A 13,320-nucleotide genomic window follows, 5' to 3' on the forward strand; every position below is an offset into this window, starting at 1 on the left:
TTCTCAGTGCAAGTTGTTCACACAAGCAAACACACACCTTTTCAGAAAGGCATGACTTTGTAATCACTAGTAAAATATTTAAGATTTGTACAGCAAGCAAGATATAAAATTATCAATCAGGATACATGACAGCATTCTTTCGAAGTACTTCTAGCAAGAGATTTAAAAGGAAGCATGTAAGCATACTGGAATAATTCTTTTTTACTACCACTGATATGTATAACATAGCTAGTACTGCCAACTGACTATGGGTAAATTAACAGGTGGCAATAAATGGGGTATAGGGAACAAATACTTTAAATGAGCACATTATTGAAGAGCTACCAAGAAAGTGAAGGTGAGAAAGGTTTACAAACTTAGTATGTTTCAGCCACACAAACTCCAACAGTCAGCAGGTGGACTGAACAGCACTAAGAACTCAATAAAAAACTGACTTAGGGGCTCAGAAACAGTACATGCGAGAAAACTGCCACAGAAAATACAAGCAGGCAATGGTATTAAGAGCTACTTCACTATTCGGCAATTTATTCCTCTGCATATTTCCTTTTAACACACAAATAGCCACTTAATGTATTTGTAATGATTTTCCTTTGCTTAAGTATTCTGTACAGCTTTTAATCTTTAAGGTGCTTCATACATTAACATATATAGAATAACTAATTAATAATGTTGTGTATTCAACACTGATTAATAATTTTTAAATTAGGCAACCTGAGTATTCAGGGCCAAATAGAAGTTCTTTTGTTGCACATAATTAGGATCTGACATGGCCGAAAACAAATACACAGCCACCCTGCTAGAAATGCTTTGCATTTGGAATCAAAACACATTTCATTCCAGTAGCTTTGAAGTATTCTTGGAAGCAGAAATTAAAGTACCAGAAAGTCTCCAGTTGTGACAAACTATTATTTTAACAACCCTCTTCATCAAACTCAGCATGCACACAGCAGCAGTTGATACAAAAACAGACCTCTGCAGAAAGAGCTCAACTTTCTTGGAAGCTCAATTTAAATATGAACTCAGACTTTTACGGGTTTTATAAACTAAAAATCATATATATACTAAAAGTCATTTATACTTGATCAACAATACAACCAAGAATGAAATACATAAACAACAAATGTAAGACTAGAGTGGCACTGTGATAAACTGTTACATTCCAATTTAATCAGAGAAGACCTAATAAACCTTGACAGAACAGAAAATCTCAGTGATGGGGAAAGGAAGGATAATCAGAGTACATCTATCAGGGCAAGGGAAAAGTCTTCCACTGAGAAAGTAATACTCCCTTTTGTGTAAAATTTAAGTGTAAAAAGAGAATGTTAATTATTTGGATAGAAACCAGTAATTAATTCCTACAGGTAGAATGCCTTTTTGTTTTAGAAGAGCCCTAGGAAAATAGTGAAAATAAAACTCAAAACTAGTGAGAATGTGAAAAAGTACAGTAATGTATTATTAACTCCGCATTTGCAGGAGACAGATTGGAATATATCAAAACAGATATAACAGGTATCTAGAGAGCAGCAAAAGATTTTTAGAGACTAAACATATTATTCCCCCCACACCCCCTTTGTAAACAGCAACAGGACTTCCTGTTAAGATAATTACTTTTAAGGGAAAAGAAGGGGCCAGTCAAAAGTGCATCAAAATACAAGCTGTAAACAAGCACTTATAATTTCCTTACTAGAAACAGAGGGCAGCAAATCTGTAATGGCTGACCTTGCTCATGACACTAACTAGCTGTTGATGGATCAGAACTGTAACATGCTGTGGATTTGCCTATACTTTGAAAGGATTACAAACACAACTACAAGGCTAAAAAACATTGTGTATCCCCATGCTATTAATACCTCATTCAACAAAAAGAGTACCAAGTGGAACACAGAACAGGTGTAAGAGAATTAAGCAATTAACCCACAGGATGAAATAAACTGGGGGGGGAAATAAGCTTATATCTATATGTAATCTTACCAGTGAATCTTAGTACATTCAAACAATATTAAGGCTCATCATCCCTGTTAAACTGGATGTTCCACTGACATGCACACAACATTGGTAAGTCCCCCAGCACACCAGAATTTCAATTTCCATTTAGGTTTGAAAGGACCTTAACATTCACCTCAAGACTACAGTGGGAGGGGACAAACAAAAACAAACAAATGAAAACACACAAAAAAACGCCCAGGAAACAAAAACACAAATGCAGACAATTAAAAAAAAAAAAAAAACAAACCACCATTACCATCCCAAAACCAATAAAAAAACCGCAACAGCATATGATGGAGAAACATGAGGAAATTATACTAAGCTTTTACTTATCATTGAATCTCTTCCCATCAAATGTTTTCCAAAGAAAATGGTATAGGGATGCAAACTGACTTTTTTCAAAGTTCATGATGAACAATAAAAGCATTCAAAGTGAAAAAACAATTGTTCTTATACTGCGTTCTGTACGTTTCTATGGCATTTCTTTTACTACTTTGTCAACTTAAAAGACAGAAATGTACCACGGGAAGCAACCTATAGCAGAAAGGCAGGTCTTTAGAATAAGAACTATACCTGAACGAGTCTCAAAGAAGAGAGTCTAGCTTCTGGATTTCAGCAATGAAACAGTAAAGAAGTGAACATGCATCAGGTATGACAAAAAACTAATGGTTGATTAATAAAAAGAAGAAATTAAAGACACATGAACAAAAGTTAAAGCAGCATGAACTATCATTATCTAGGTATACACACAGAACAGCTACTTGCATTTCTAGCAAAAAAAAAAAAAAAATCACAGTAGGTTACAATATACACATGCCAAACAAAAGAGCAGAGAGCATCATCATATTGCAAAATTAGAACAATCAACTAGAAACTACATGCTAAGCATGCTAAAAAGCACCTCCTACAAGCTTAACAGAAACAGAAGCTTTTTCAATTCAAGCCTACCATGCTGTTACTTTGGCCAGAAAAAGCTGAATTTGCTTACCTCCTGTAAAAGATCTGCCTGTTCAATGGCTTTGAGAACATTTTTCTTGGAAGTCTCCTGAACCTCCCCTCCTAAAAGGAACTCATCCAGAATGAAATAGGCTTTTTCAAAATTGAAGATGATATCAAGTTCACATACCTAAAAAGAACACCATGCATTAACAGAAAGTAGGAGGACACTATTGAAGTATAACCTTTCACAATACTTCACTTGTTCACAGCTTCACCAGACCAAGATGTCAGCCTCAGGCTGTAACTTTTTAAGAAATGGGCAACAACAACAACAACAACAAAACAAACAAGCAAACAAAAACAAAACAAACAAAACAAACAAACAAAACCAAAAAACAACAAAAAAATCAACCCCTTGGAATTTTTTTTTCTTTAGTTATAGCAAACTCTCTGCAAAATGTTTTCATTGTTGAAAAGGATTCAATTCATAACTGTCAATATAATGCGGCTCTTCGTGAAACAAGAGAACATTCCTACATAGACCTCTTTTTTTTGCCTGTGGTACCCAAAGACAGAATGTGCATCTCACATAAAACATTGGAACACAATCATTTCAAATTTCTTATTCATCCTGTGCACCTCCCTTGGAAGGTAGAAGGATGAGCAGCAGTTTTTGAGTGCTCACGTACATTGCTATCTTGGTAAGTAGATGTCTGCCATTTCTTTGCCCACTACTCCTGCTAGTTCACAACCAACTGCTTCCTTTGGGAGCAGATACAAGAAAAGGTTACAAACTAGCAGTGTCAGAGAGAAGGAAGTCTGGGTGACTAGCCAGAAAGCTAAATACAAGACTTTGCCTGACCTCAAGTCAGGCTATTATAAAAAGAAACAAATACACGGCAATTAACTCCAGATTAATAACAGTTCTCCCAAATTATTGTATTTTATATTTTAAACAGTCACATAGGCAACTATTAGTTTAGTTAGGCCAAGCAAGCAACATGGAATGTGTCAGATGTACCTTTTAAAAAAGCATAATCAGCTACCTGTTGAAAGTGCTGTGGGCATAAAAAAAAAAAAATTATGTAATATGAAGATACTAACTTACGCTGCCAAAATACTTGTCAAGGAGTTCTACGTAGCGATGAATTATTTCTAAAGTTATTAGTTCATTGTCCTGATCTTCAATAGCACAGCAGAAATAGAGGCTTGCATATCTGTAATAAAATAATCCTGATTTTAGCATAAGAACATATACAAAATGAATGCACTTGAGATGTATTATGCTCTCAGTAGTCCTTCATACTCAACTCCAGTACACTCTTACACTACATCAGCATTCATACAAGCTCTACCAAAGAACTTTCAGCAGACACGGGACAGCAGACATACTCATGGGATCTGCCTTCTTGATTCAAGAAAGACTTCAGTCTTCATCACTCTTCAGCTGATGGAATTAAATTAGCTTAAGAGGTGACTGGAAAATGAAACACATTTGGGTTTTTTGGCCTCCTGGCAGAGTTCTGGGGCAAAATATTTTTTTTCTACTATCTGTAACATCCAAATACTGGTATACTAATTAACAGATTCAATCTTAAATTTTTGTCACAAAAGCCACACACAAAGATAATTAAAACTACATAAAATACCTCGGGAAAGATAAATTGAACTAACAATTAGATTTTGGTCTTTATACAGAGTTTAAATACTAAAAAACCCTCCAAAATTAATACTAACATCATATACCCCAATTGCTACTAAGTCAACAACTCAATCACTACCAACTATCCTAGTATAAGGCTAACAAGCCACCATCATCTGGTTTATAACAATCCACTGCCACCTTGGGAAACAGGTAATTCTTTACTTCAGATATCTTGGTTTGCCACTTTAACAAAAAGACCTTTCAATTCTGCTGTGCTCTACCATACTCTTAAGTCATGTTTAAAAAAAAGCTGGTAAAAAAAAAAAAAACAGAACAGAAATGAAAGCTGAATTTTTAAGAGCCAAAACCATATGCTATACAGACACACATGGCACAAACGAGATTTCAAGTAACACCCGCTGTAACTAATAATTTACAGAAAGTAGAAACAGCTTTTGTTTACCTACCCAGAACAACTGACCACATTAAACACTCAGTAGCCAGCCCCATTGAAAAAGAAGCCATTCAGATATACCAAATTTAAAATGTGCGTTTGTTTTCTGCACACAGGGAGGTACAGACCTTTTAAAGGTTATGCATGTTTTATAAACTGGGACTTAGTAAGCCCCCAAAGAAAGTGTCAGGGTTCGGGCTAGAAGTCTGGCAAAAAAAAAAAAAAAAAGGTGCATTTTGTAGTACGTTCAAATTTGCTCACCTAGCACCATTTATGACCCCAAAACCCCCCTCTGCTCCAAGTCAAATGGCTTCATTATGAAAACTTCCCAGAATAACTTCTGAGTAAGAGTTTTAAACTATTTTAACAAAATTACTGCCTGCCAATTCTTCCATCCTACCACAACACTTTGAGGGGAGGGAAGAGAGGAAGACACCTCCATTGAAGCACTTAATACTAATTCCCTTGCTTTTTCATCTCTTTTGCCATAGGGACTTGTCAGCTCATCAGAAATCCTATCTGAGCACAGTTGTTTTGATATTACGTTGTTGTGTTTGTGTCTCACTAATTTTTCAACTAGCCTGCAAGATCCAATCCATATAAGGCATCTTTTCGACAAAGCTATTTTAAAAAGTATTGGAAAGTGATACAATAAAGAAAAAACATTTTCAAATCTACTGAGGAATTTAGAAGTCAAACTCCAGCTTACTGTACTTCATTGTAGAGAAAGAGCTTTGGTGCATTAGTTGACATTTACACTAATTACCAGCACTCAGGCCAGATCCATCTTTTCTTCATATAGCGTTCTTCATATTCAGATGTGCAGCACTGATTATAAAGTGTAGTTAAACTGTTCCCTTACAGTGCTTAAACACAACTTTAAACACATACCAGGAAACATTATCAAATTTAACTCAAATATTTGAATTTTATCCACACACAACAGTCCTTTTGTGCTTCCCCATTACTTATGAATCTCTTTTGATGAACAGAGCTATTTTATGCAAATACCCACAAAGAAGAGGGGGGTGGGGATAGAAGGGAGAGACTACCTAACATAATGTACTTTCCCAGAAAGGTGTCTGCTCTCAGCATCCCCATTTAAAAGAAAATGTAGCATACTTTTGAAAGACTTCACTTGGCATCTAGTGAGTAGGCTACACATTCAAGCTATGCCAACTGTAGTTTTGGCAAAAGAATACCAAGAAACAAAAACTACTCAGTGGGCATCTTAACATGAAAGGGAGGCCTGGGTATATGCAGAGAATATTTTTCCAAGTATTTTCTAAGTAGCAACCGTAACTAATGGATCACTACTCAAGAAAAGAAAATAAATGCAGATTTAATAAGCCAGTAGTGGAAGACTATAAACAAGTTAGCCATCACTGCAAAGGGCATGAGCATACTACTAAGGTATACCTTTCTTCAGATGCAAATTATCAAAGACAATAGTTTAATATCAATTTTTTTTCTTTGCAGGCCACACCTTCATAAAAGAGTATCCACATCTACTCTACTGCAAATAAACTAGAGGTTTTGCCAAGTGTAGAAGCTTACATGGAGAATGCCCTACAAATACAAGTAGATCACGGTACTGAAGGCTGAAGAAAGATTTCTGCTCTGCAGAAATGTTGTTTTCCCCTACTGAGCCCGACATAAACCTGTCTTTCATATGCATCCACTGAAAACGCAAATCCTGATAGTAAAGTATGCCACATCACATGAAAACAAATCTAGTACAGTCTGTAAGAAACATTCTGCCCTGTTTTCTTCCATTTGCTGTTGTGTTTTGTTTGGGGGTTTAGTCTTTTTTTTCTTTGTTGGTTGGTTTGAGGTTTTTTTTGTTCTTGTTTTGGGTTGGGTTGAATTTGTTTTGCTTTGTTTTCCCTTTTCTCTCTCGGTAGGTATCTTCATACCCAACTTAGGTGCTTACATTCATTTAGGGAAACATTTTACAACAGAACTCCCTCCACTTGTCAGAAATGGAAGCAAACACAAAAACCCCCAGGAGAGTTTGGAAAAAAAAAAATTACCTAAAAATCCCATGTGGAGTAAAAGAATAAAAAGGAAACACGGGAAGTGTACAAATACTTTTACAAACTCCTGCCTTCAGATAGATTACTTTAGGAAGATTTTTTTTAATACGAAAAAATTCATGAGCCTACCCCTCAACAGCTGCAGTAGTTCAGTAGCAGGAAGCCTCATGATTGGCAGTCAAAGCTTCTGAAGAGTTCTCTGCTACTGCTCTACTTGCAACAAGGTTCAGTTAACTCTGCTGGGAGATCAGGTCACTGAGTGCAGAGCATAACTGATAAATCCTATCAGTTCAGTGGTATTTTCCTAGTAGCTGAGAGAACGCCTACTTGAAGCCAGCCCTGGAAGTTTGTCACCAGGCAAAGCTACAAGCAAGCCAAAAGTCTGTCAGCATCTGAAGTTACTTCACATGTAGATCCTAATTGCAGAAATTTAAAGCTTACAGAGTTTGACAGGAGCAGAAATTAAGTGCAAATGACAACCAAGCTGCCTTTAAAAGGCAGGCAGGTGCTTACGGGAGCCCAGGAATCTGAGGTTTGATGATAGTTGTTGACCCAATGAAAACTGGGAGAGCTAATAAGTTGTGATTGATAGAAGATTCTTTTTCTCCTCCAAAAAAACCTTACACATTTGTTTGATAAAACAAGTTCCAAGCATTTTTGACAGGTAGATCAGTCACTCTTCCTTTATAGAGAGATCAACAATACCAGTACTGAAATTAAGCATTCTTTTTTTTATGGTTTCTCATTTCAACAAGGCTATATACCCTCCAGTAGGTTTAGAAATGAAGAAAAACTTGGTACTGCTAATCACCTAAGAATTTCTTATCAATACCAAGGTCCTCCTAGTGACGCATGAACTGGAATCCTGTATAAAGACCTGATCAAGTTAAAATAATCAAACCCAAGTACCTAATTCACTATAATAAATGCATTCAGTTTTACAGTCACCTAATTAACATCACAGCAATACTTTTAACAGATTCAACTGGCAGCTAAGATGTACATAGACAGTGATTATATCAACTACTGGGCACATACCATACCACTAGCCACAGGCCTGCACCTTAGGTTCACAATACTTTAAGAGTCACAGTACTTAGTCTCTCTTGCTGTTGGGGTGGCATGGAGGGGAGAAGAAAGGGAGGGAGGAGGGTCAGGAGGGGCCAGAGGGATGAAACAGTTGAAAAGAAAAGCTTTAAAACTAATTTTTCCAGAAGTCTTTAACATAACCCATTTTAAAGTAAAAGACATTTGTATAACATTAAGGACAGCACAAGCTATGACAGCTTTATAACTTCATACTGCAAACACATAGAAGCAAAGGCAAAATCCTTAACCAAATTACAAAACAACAATAAGCAAGCCTCATGTTAGCCAAATATGAATGAAGTGAAATTTATATAAAAATCAGTTATTCTGCAATTCCCCATTTTGACTGCAATATACTACACCATGAAAATAATTCGTACTACCAGAAGCTAAAACAGTGACCAGCTGACGTGTATGCATCAGTACCACTACAGCTAGTTCTTAGAAGACAAAACATGGAGACTGATCATTAACTGTTTGCTGAGTTTCTAATCAGCTGTCTGCAGATGTTTCCCTCTATTTTCATAAAGTGCAATTGTTGTTGACTTCCCATATTTGAATTTCTTTTCTCTTTTTACCCAGCAAGTCACTTCAAATCTCCATCTGTCTCCTGAAGTTAAACACTCATGTCCTTTTCCAATCTTCTGATGTCTACTAGCCTGAAAAACTCTCTTCCAAACCAGCCACGGAGTACATACATCCTAACTCATGAGCACATAAAAAGCAGGGCACCTTTTCATTTGCCCCTTGTTTGCAACCATTATCAATGTGTGAAACTAAAGAAAATAAATCACACACATTCAGATGTATTTTAAAACAATTCTATTTTCTTGAAGTTTCATTCAGAAAGCAAACTAAGGATGACATGTTAGAGAGCTAAGGAGGCTAATCAAAACAGTCCAGCTTTCTTGATAAACACTAAGTATCAGAAGGCAGCAAAAGCTACTGGCTTGCCAATTTTGCATTTGAGTTCATTCTGTTCTTGCAAATAGGTACATCAGTGCAACCCTTGAGTATACTTCTAAATAATGGCAACAATTCTCTGAGCTGCAATATCTAGATCAATTCTCTCTCACATGTTGACAGTAAATTCACTCTAAAAACAAGAACAGCACATCAATTTCAGCACTTTCAGACTCTTAAGAGCAACACACAGAACATATACAATAGCACTATGCACATACTTCTAGTTTATATTGAAAAACATTTCCAACAGAAGTTCAGATCTTTCCCAATAATAGATTGGAAAAGAACAGATCCTAGCAGATGCTCAAGAGCCTTTTGTCTGTGAGCAATTGGGAACACTTTTTGCAGTTTCACAAACCATACAGAACTCCCACAGGTGTGTTTCTCTTTTAGCCGCCCACCTTTCAGAATGCATTAGACTTTGACTATCATAATTGTCTTTTGGGGATTATCTACTTTTGAGTTATAATTGATCTCTCTTTTCAAAGAAATCATACTAGCTTGTATTCATCACCTTTAATGACAATGTGATGAGTGGAAAAAATCCCACTAACATAAAAGCTGTAAATGTTATCAGACACAAGAATCTAAACTATCACTTCTTATACTTAGTCCTTCTGATGATGTTCTAGTCTAACAGAACATGATGAAAAAGCAGGAGTAAAGACTGGAGACATTTATTACCTTGATACAAGTTAATCTTAACAAGATTTCATAGGCTAACTGTGCCAGATTGGTTTTGCACAGTGAAGTAAGCTACCGCAGTCAGCTGTGCACACCAGCAGTCTAGCAGACAGACTGCAGTCTATGTCCAGCCTAAAATGGTCTAGGATACATCTCCCAGAAAATTTCTTCATTCTCCTTGACCAACACATTACTGAGATGCATGAACACCAAAACTTTGAGCAACAGAGTCATAGCCACATTTTCATCACTTCCCTTAAACCCAAAAGGACAAGACAAGTTGTTAATAGCAATGAACAGACTAGAAGGGAAAGCAGCTGCGTGGAATCAAACCACCACCAGAAGAGCTACTGCTATTCAAGACTGGGCATGGAAGGGAACAGACTGGCTTACTCATGCTCAATTTTTCTGATTTAGTCCCATAAAAGCCCAGCTAAAGAAGCACTTTTAGGCACTAGAACTCCAGGGTGCATGCAGAACATTCGAGTAAGCTTGCCTACGTGTATGTACAGGAACTTTTGTGATAAAAATCAAGAGGCTGAAATAAAAACTATCTATGCTTTCAAAACAGCCTTATGCATTGTTCCTCCTTGTTAATGAATAACATTCATGTGCATTAAGTTCCATGCACCAACGTATGTATGAAACCGGGCTTAAAACCTCTAAGCCCTTTTGATTCTACTCATTTGGTACACTAGGAAAGACCAAACTCTTTTTTTCAGCTCCAGTCCTCTCTGCCTTACCTACAGAGAGAACATATTTATTGTAGGGCACAAATCATTTAGTATCGCAAAGAGAGAAATAAGAATGCACAAACCATCTAGGGGAGATAACTCAAGGTTTCATAGCACCAGCTTTAGCTGGAAGAGATTCAGCCTACTAAATCAGGATGAGGATTACTGTTATTTGTGGAGAAAATTATGTTCACATGGCTATGCTGTAATACATTCGAAATATCAGCACAAAGCTAAAAAATGCTTTAAAAATACTCCCAGAAAAGTTAGGGAACAACTGAGAAATGAAACTATTGCAAAGGAAATTATACATTACTTTCATCAGAAGAAAGCTAGCCATGATTTGTTCAATTAGGAGAAATGCCTTTTTGTAATCACAGAAAAAAAAATTAAAGAAAGGACATAAAAACAAACTGGGTAATCTCAAAAATTATTCCTTATTTCTATAGGCCTTTAAAAGCAAGCTACATTTTCAGGTGATTTATGAAGTCACCAAGTTATAAAATTCAGTTTTTCTTTATCATGTATTAAATCTTACATGCTTCATATTTGTAAGCATTTATGTACTGTGTGAATCTCAACGGAGAACCAAGACCCACCACTCCTTCTGGAAGTAGAAGAAAACCTCATTTCTTCAGCACATTTCTAAACGCATGAATGATTTTCCACACATGAATGATTCCTAGTTGGTTATCAAATTAGATTCAAGGGAGAAGTCAGTGTTCTCCATAACCAGCAGAGGCAAGGGAAAAACCAACAAAACAAAAACAAAAACCAAAACAACAACAAAAATCAACCTTCATTATTTTCTTGTTACTTATTACGCTGTTTGTTATGTAAGGCAATTATAAGGTTAGTGAGACAGAACAACCTTTTGTAGACAATCTTCAGGTCTCTCCATTCCAGGAAGCTGCACATTTTCGGTTTGCGGGCTAATACTGTTTGAACAAGTTCCCTTGTGATTTTCTTCTTTTCTTTGTCAGATAATGGGACATACCACTTCTGGAGTCTCAGTTTCCCCTGGCGACTAAAAAGCAACATAAACTGCATCTGTTGAATTAGGGGTGGAGGTGGGAGGAGAAAGGGGAGAAAAGAAGGGGGAGGGGGGGAAAAAGAAGTTACTCTCAGTCTCGTAGTTCTAAAAAAGACTTATGTGAGGAAAAGCAATCAGGAAGCAAAAAAGCCATCGAAAACTGCAACCATGTTATGTATTTCTATAGCCATGGCAGACGTTACACAAGACTGGGAGTACCAGTAACACAAAGAATTCTGCTGAATAAGGTCAGTGATAGCAAAGACAGCAGAAAGCACACACAAGTTTCAGAAACTGATGTCAGAACCACCAAGTAGCAAGCGAATACACCCAAATTTCAGACAAAGTCCAGCACTAGTGCGGTTGCATTTGCATTTACTACAGAAAATGACAGAAAAAAAGACAAAACAGCACAGCAGTCTCCTCAGATACCCAAACTCATTTTGAATTCACCGGATTAGAGCCTTACAGCAGGAGCAATTTGCACTTAAGATCTTTCTGAAAAGCCTTCGAATACTTTAAAAGACATTAAATCTCCCAACGGAGAGTCCTACGGCACAGAAAAGCCTAGTCTTTCCACACATTACACAAAAGGAGTTGAGATTAAGTGTTCAGGTCTCGCTTCCTCTAAAGGAGTGATGTTGCAATTTAAGAGGAACTTGCCGACTGTCTTTTCCAGCAGTTATAACATTAAAGGAAATTACTTTTTATCTTTCCGCTCAAAGTTGTTTCGAGCTGGTGAAGTTTACCAGGCAATGACAGACGTGAAATACGGCGAGAAAGCCTAGCCTAGTCCCGATGACAACTCCGACCAGCGCCAGCACAGACAAGAGGCGGCAGCAGCGGCTCGAAGCCCGGTGATGCCGAGGCGCTCCCTCCGTGGGGACAACCCTCCGCACCCGCAGTCTCCTCCGCCCGCCGTTACAACACTCCCCGGCACTCCCCTGCCTCAAGCGACCCTCCCTTCGTCCCCACAACGCACCACTGGCTACATAGTTATGGGCTGGGCCCGCCCCGCGCAGCGAGGAGACCAGCGCCCACCGGGCGAGGGGCAGCCGACGCCCGTCCCAGCTTGGGGTATAGACCTAGGCAGGAAGCAGCGCCTTGTTCCCCACAGCACCTCTGTATGGTATGGAGCGGCAGAAGGGCGAGGAGCCGCCACCGACTGCCCCCTCCCTCGGCAGCTACCGGCTGCTGCCGGGGCAGGCTGAAAAGGAGGAGGTCCCATGATCTAGGGAAGAACAGCTCCCGCGTCCCGCCGCACCCCAATGGCAGGCTCCGCGGACCGACGCTGTAAGGAAGGGGAGCCCGCCTCCATGCCACTGTGCTCACCGTGTCCTGGGAGGGACGAACGAGAAAAAGGAGAAAGAAGAGAAAACAGAAGCACCGTTATCCAGACCGCTACCGCTGTTCGTGTTGCCACCCCGGGTGCCAAACGGGACTGAAGGAAGGAAAGATTTCGCCAGCTCGAGCCCAACGCGGACGCACGCGCCCACCCCTTCAACGGCCAGCCCCTCTTACCACCCCCCCCAACCCCACGCCCGCTCGGGGAGGTCGGGGCGGGGCGGTGCTCGTGGGTGAGGGGCGTGGCAATGCAGGAAAGGGGCGGGGCTGGGCTCTGCCTCTTTTGTACCCCCCCACCTTCTCGCAGCAAAACTTTATAGGCTTGCCGGCTCCGCTTGGGGAGGGGGGTTTGGCGGTGAGGTACGAGACCAGCACATGCGCAGTGCGGCCAGTGAAGGGGGGGACCTGAA

The 13,320-nt window shown here is 38.9% G+C and overlaps 1 protein-coding gene across 13 annotated transcripts in view; it reads right to left on the reverse strand.

Annotated features, from left to right (window-relative positions):
- The window catches only part of AP1S2 (adaptor related protein complex 1 subunit sigma 2), a 31,781-nt gene extending 18,672 nt beyond the window's left edge, over positions 1 to 13,109 (reverse strand). For 8 of the 13 annotated variants that reach the window (XR_004080896.2, XR_004080899.2, XR_004080894.2 and 5 more), the window contains exons 1-4: positions 12,899 to 13,069; positions 11,405 to 11,583; positions 4,034 to 4,142; positions 2,975 to 3,112 (exon numbers count right to left, since the gene is read on the reverse strand). Coding sequence is in view for 6 of the 13 variants with exons in the window: in XM_031051043.2 (XP_030906903.1) it covers positions 2,975 to 3,112; positions 4,034 to 4,142; positions 11,405 to 11,583 (426 nt within the window). In the remaining 7 variants the exon portion in view is untranslated. The other 5 variants (XM_031051048.2, XM_031051047.2, XM_031051045.2 and 2 more) reach the window with 5 other exon arrangements.
- Positions 13,110 to 13,320: the final 211 nt, after the last annotated feature.

The sequence above is a fragment of the Melopsittacus undulatus genome, chromosome 2, assembly GCF_012275295.1.
Source record: "Melopsittacus undulatus isolate bMelUnd1 chromosome 2, bMelUnd1.mat.Z, whole genome shotgun sequence".
In the NCBI taxonomy this organism is placed as follows: domain Eukaryota; kingdom Metazoa; phylum Chordata; class Aves; order Psittaciformes; family Psittaculidae; genus Melopsittacus; species Melopsittacus undulatus.